The following is a 6028-nucleotide window of genomic DNA, read 5'->3' as shown; positions in this document are numbered from 1 at the left end:
CCAAGAAGGGATTGTGGAGGTGAGTTCTGCTGTCTTCTCTAAAGCAGGCATTATCAAGGGTCCAAAAGAAGCCCGCTCAGTTCTGATTGTAGTTTACCAGTCACATTACCCATAGTGCCCAGCCTGGAAAGGATCGGAACAGCGCAGATTTGCTGCCTCAGAGTCTGTGCTGACTCGTGGTGACCCCACGTAATACACAGCAGGACTGCCCGTATGGTTTTCTTGGCTGCAGCCCTCACAGAAGTAGAGCGCGAGGGCTTTCTCCCATGGTGCTGCTGGGCACAGTCAACCTTTAGGTGAGCAGCTGAGAGGCAAATCGCTTGCACCACCCAGAGGTCTTCTCTAGACACTGCTGCAACTAAAAGGAGGCAGGAAGGGATGTTGTTGTTGTTGTTAAATGCCTTGAAGTTGGTTCTGACTTGTAGCGAACCTGAACAGGGTTCCCAAGGAGTGGCTGGTGAACTTGAACCACCAACCTTGTGGTTCATGCCGACCATGTAGTCCAGTGCTTTATCCCACAGCACCACAAGAACTAACTGAAACTGCTGTCCAGTCATTCCGTCATTCACATTGACATTTCACAACAACCAGGCACTGTTCGAGTCAATCCCGACTCACAGGGACCCTGCAGGGCAGAGGAGAACTGCCCCAGAGCGTTTCCTACACTCTCATCTTTACTGGAGTAGATTGCTAGCTCAGTCAAGGTCTTTGCAGCAAGTATGAGAGTGAATGCCAACAATAGGCCATAAAGAAACCCAACTCACTGCTAGCCCAGGAGGCATCAAGGCAAGTGGCTGGGTCCTCTCAGCGCAGATCCTCTCCCAAGACTAAGACACAATGGAAATCCACGCTCTGATAGGTGACCACGCACGTCACCCATAAAGGGAAGTGGCCGAAGAACACAATGAACTGACGAACTAAGCCCTGCATTGTTCTGCAGACTACTGCGAACCCGGGTGGGGACTCGGTTGGTCAGCAGAGAGGCAGAACCAAGGGACCCATGGGCTCAAAGTCAGTGACACAGCCACAGAGGACTAGAGCGGAGAGCGGAGAGACCAGCTGATAAGAAGAGGGCAGACAAATGCAAGAACACGCACACTTGCAGATGATACCCACATGACCTGGCTTCAATGACTGGATGAACAGAGCTCAACCTGAGGAAGAAAGAAGAGGAAAAAGGGGAGAAAAAAAAAAGAAAAACAAAGTGTCATCTGATACAAATTGATAAACTGGACCTACACCTATAACTGTAGTAGCTCAAAAGAGGAAAAATTTCCCAGCTACAAGAATAATCCCACCCTCTTCACACAGAGTGGAAAGGGATGGGCAACGTGAACACTGGTTACTCAAAATGGGGGGAGGGATGCAAAGATAAGAAGTGACTGGCTTACAAGCTTTCAAGAGGGAACCTAGAGCCACAGGGCGGGGAGGACAGTGGAGTCTCCAGAGAACAGTACCCAACCTGTCTAGGAAAGGCTGATGAAAAGAAATGCAGACGGTCTCATGTGATGCAATGGTGAAAACTGTTAGCAGGACTGATTGTGAGGACTGGAAATGTAAAGGTGGATATCTTATAGCAAGGAGGGGAGTGACTAACCTTTCAGTCTAGGAGCGGAGGGCCCTTGGGACCATCAACGGAGAAGAATGGAGAGAGGGACCCCACCCAGAGAAGTAGTGAGGCCTGATATGAAGACAGAGAGGACAACGTGAAGAGATGGAGTGCCTATGGAGACCCAGAGAGGGAAAGGGGCTGGGTGCTGAGGACCGGGTAGGGGTGGGGGTGGAGGGACATGCAAGGTATACCCTTTCATTGGGGGACGATGCATGGACGGGAGGGTAACTAAGGCAATGAAATGATATAGGACAGAATGATTGTAAAACTAATGTTCCCCCATGTAAACTATCACTAAATACACAATAAAACATTCCAAAAAAGAAACCCAACTCACTGCGCTCAAGCCGATTCTGACTCATAGTGACCCTGTAAAGTCGCAAAGAAGGAGACACAGCCAGACACCTGAAGTATGTGGAGATACAGGAAAGGTGGAGGTGGCATGAATGCTGTCTACAATAGTCAAGAGTTTGTGTCTTTGATGTGACCCTTACCAGGGCCCCCTCTGATCCCGGGAGAAGTGTTATAACCTTTCCAAGCCTCAGGTCCCACACCTATCAAAATGAGATTCCACACCCAGAACCACGAGGGGCTTGCCGGAATTCAATGGACTAACAACCAACTGGATGAAACTGTTGGCCCAATGTAGTGCCTGGTTAAGGATCCCTGGCATTTCAAGCCCACCAGCGGCTCTTCAGAAGAAAGATGAGGCTTTCTGCTCCTATAAAGATTGAGAGCCTCAGAAATCCTATACAGGGCCGCTATGAGTCGGAACCAACAAATGGCATTTAACATGAACAGCAGAACTTCAGAGGGTGGATGTGAAAATTCAGTGCAGACTTACAAAAAAAGCACTTAGCTCAGCATCTCCCACATGGTGAGCCTCCAGGAGTCTGAACTCTTGTACTTATTTCCCTCCTTCTTTAAAGGCCCTGCTAGCTTTCATACATCCTACCCACAAACCTTTCCTGGGTCCCAGGCATGGCGTCTGGCTCTGGGGCATCTGGAACAAGAAAGGCATCAACTGCCCCTGGAGTGAAGGGGGCTGTTCTCTGCCTCCTGCCTCCTGGCTACAGACAGACCTTGGAGACATTGTGGGTTCCAGACCACCCCAATAAAGCAAATAACACAATAAAGTCAGTTACACGAATGTTTTGGTTTGGTTCCCCCATTGAATATAAAATTTAAGTTTGCACTAGAGTCTAGTCTAATCACCCCGGAGTCCTGGAGTGGCACTGTGGGTTAATGAGCTGGACTGCAAGGTCAGTTTGAACCCTAAGGTTGATGGTTCGAGTTCACCAGCCACATCTCGGAATTCCTATACAGGGTCGCTATGAGTCGAAACCGACTTGATGACGCTTAACAACAACTCACCTATTCAACGTACAATGTCAATATGAAAAAGTTTGAAATCATGTGAGAGAGACTCAAATAGACACAGACACACAGGGTGAGCACACGTTGTTAGGAGACTTGCTGGACATGGGGTTGCCACCAACCTCCAATTTGTTTTTTTAAAAACACACACAGACAACACAACACGCTCTAACAAAGTCTGCCTGCATTTGTTTGGAATCACTCAGCAGATACCTACTACCCTTGCCCCCACCCCTGCAGAGCACTTGTCATTGGCACAGGGCAAGCACATAGGTGTCTGTGTGGTGGCATCGACTCTCCTTCCACATTCAGCGCCATCTCCACATCTCCCCCATGCTGGCGTGCGGCTTGTCACTCTGAAATGTAACTGCCTATAATCTCTCTTCCCCACTACACCCTGAGCTCCTGGAGTGTGGGCTCAGTCACCAGCCCTCTCCAGTGCCCAGCATGGTGCCTGGCACACTGTTTGTTGAGTGGATGCTCAATTGCACAATGTCACAGGTGGTACAGGGAAGCCCTGCCTCCTGGGTTGATCTGCATCCCTTCTTCCAGTCCTTGTCAGTGGCCTGGCCCAGCTGTTGGGAGAAGGCCATTAGGACGAGCAGACAGACCAGGGCTGCTCCTCCATCCCACCCCTCCCCTCCATCAACCCCAGACTCACTGAGAAGCTGCCGGCTAGAGTCACTGACGGTCACGTTCTCCTGCCAGAAGGGATTCATCAGCGGCAGGCAGGGACTCCGGACTGGACAGGTGGAAAAACCAATGAGCTGCAACCCCACAGTTTCAGCCCCCAGCCCCCTGCTTCGCCCCATCTCAGATGCTCCACCTGGGATAGGTGTGGGCAGAGCTGACTGACTATGCGCATCTCAGAAGGGGGGGGGACCAGGAGAGTGTCACCACCACCACCCCCCCACCTCCTCCCACATCAGACCACAGTATCTTTAGAAATGTTTAGTCTCCGTTTTAAATGTAGAGTTGTTATTGTTAAGTATCATAGAGTTCCTCGCATTCCAATTCATAGCGACCCTGTATAGGGTTTCCAAGGAGCAGTTGGTAGGTTTGAACCACCGACTTTGGGATTAGCAGTCTAGTGCTTATCCTACAGTGTGATAAATATAGTAAAGTATTTAAATGTAATCATTCTTAGATTTTTTGAGTACTAACAACAAAATGGAGTCCTGGCATGACACCGTGGGTTAATGTGCCAGACTGCAAAGCTATTTGAGTCAGCAGTTCAAGGTCACCAGCCACTCCTCGGAAACCCCATACAGGGTCGTTATGGGTCGGAATTGAAAAGACACTTAGCAACAACAATAAAATACTTTTGTAAAATCTTTCTATACTGAATTACATTATTGTTAACAACATTATTAGTAATTGAGGTATAGAAGGTTTTATTTATTTTTTTTTTCTCTTTCTTTTCCTTTTAATTAACATTCTAGTCTCAAAAATACTACTAAGCACAATATTGTAGCTAAAAGACCAGAAAATTGGTAAAACCAGTGACAGTCAAGATACCGGGCAGCAGGGCTGTGCAGATGAAACCTCAGGCATTGAAGGTCACTGTAATTGGCTAACAATGGCCGCTCTGACGGAGCTCACTGACAGGTTGGGAAGTAAAGAGCTTCGAGTTTTAGCCTGGAAGCTCTACTGACGGATGTAAGCGGAGCTGGGGATCCTCGTGTGGCGCTGTGGGCTAACGCACCGCACTGCAAAGTCGGCTGGGACCCAACCTATGTTGGTGGTTCAAGCACACTGGCTCCTTCGGAATCCTAAACAGGGTCTCTATGGGTCGGAACCGACTCCACAGCACTTCAAAATAACCACAAACTGAGCTAATGAAGAATATTTTTGTTATAATTATATTCTGTGTTGAAACTGCACAGAAATGTTATCTTCAGTCATTTTGGACAGTATCATCCCAAGCTGTCCTCACTCCCCAAGTGACGCCACGGCCCAGCACCACACTGTAGGTTTTGGCGCTTGGGGAAGGGATGCGCGCCAGGCAACAGGTCCTAGGCGAGCAGGGCACCGCACGACCACTGTCCAGGCTCCCGGTGCGCCCTTACCCCTGCCACACCCAGGCTCCCCTGGCACCCTTACCGCGGCAGGTCCGCCAGAGTCCGGAGTGAGAGCTCAGAGGTTCGGACTGGCTGAGGTTGGCGGCTCCCCCCGGATCCTGTGTCCCAGGGCCGCGGCGTTCCAGCCGCTCCGTGTCGATGATGTACCAGAAGTCCGTGCCGATGGCGGTCGCCAGCAGAAGGAAGCTAAGCGCTCCAGTGAGTACCGCCACGCCTGCCAGAGTGCCCAGGTGCACCCGCATCGCGGAGCTGGGGCCTCCCGCCGGCTCCCCGGGCCAAAGAGACGCCCTCGGCGCCTTCCCGAGCCCCCGGCGCCACGCGGACCTCCCTGCTCCGCCTCTCCGACCTCCACGTCCAGGGGCTGGACCTTCAACCCGGCTCCGCCCCTCAGAGCCTCACCTGCGTCTTCAAACCTGCATCTCCACTTCCAGACCCTCACTTCTCCCTCAAACCTGCAAACAATACGTCTAAGACCCCATCTCCCAGCCCTCAAACACCATCTCTACCCTCAGACCCCGCCACTTCTGCCTCCAGACGCCCACCTTGCCCTCAGACTTCCACCTCCACCTTCAGACCCTCACCTGTAACCACATCCCTCACCACCTGGCCCTCAAGACCCCAGCTCTTCCCTCAGATCCCACTCCCAGGGCGAACGGAACCCCTGACCTTTCAACTCCTACCTTTGTCCCAGGCCGTTCTCTTTCTATCTGTCCCTCCCTCACTTCCCGGAGACTTCCAGCGGCCCCTCACTCTGCCTGGTCTATACTACACCCTGGACTCTCCACTTGCAGCTGGTCCTGTCTTCCCGACAGCCCAGGGCCAGGCTCCTAGCACAAACACACCGGCAGCTGGAGGAAGGGGCGGCGCCCAGCCGAGAGCGCTGGATGTGGGCGGCTCCTCTGAAGGGAGGGTTACTAGGAAGAGCTCAGCCCCCTGACAGGGTGTGCCTATCATCTTC

At 51.5% G+C, this 6028-nt stretch overlaps 1 protein-coding gene across 1 annotated transcript in view; it reads right to left on the bottom strand.

Moving 5' to 3' along the window:
- Positions 1-5312, bottom strand: part of TMEM114 (transmembrane protein 114) — a 20783-nt gene extending 15471 nt beyond the window's left edge. The window contains exons 1-2 of the mRNA XM_006867227.1: positions 5093-5312; positions 3651-3731 (exon numbers count right to left, since the gene is read on the bottom strand). Of these exons, the coding sequence (XP_006867289.1) occupies positions 3651-3731; positions 5093-5312 (301 nt within the window). The remainder of the gene's footprint in view (positions 1-3650; positions 3732-5092) is intronic.
- Between the last annotated feature and the right edge of the window lie 716 nt (positions 5313-6028).

This window comes from Chrysochloris asiatica, unplaced genomic scaffold (genome assembly GCF_000296735.1).
Source record: "Chrysochloris asiatica unplaced genomic scaffold, ChrAsi1.0 scaffold00102, whole genome shotgun sequence".
Classification (NCBI taxonomy): domain Eukaryota; kingdom Metazoa; phylum Chordata; class Mammalia; order Afrosoricida; family Chrysochloridae; genus Chrysochloris; species Chrysochloris asiatica.
This window is presented reverse-complemented; position numbering and strand designations above follow the sequence as displayed.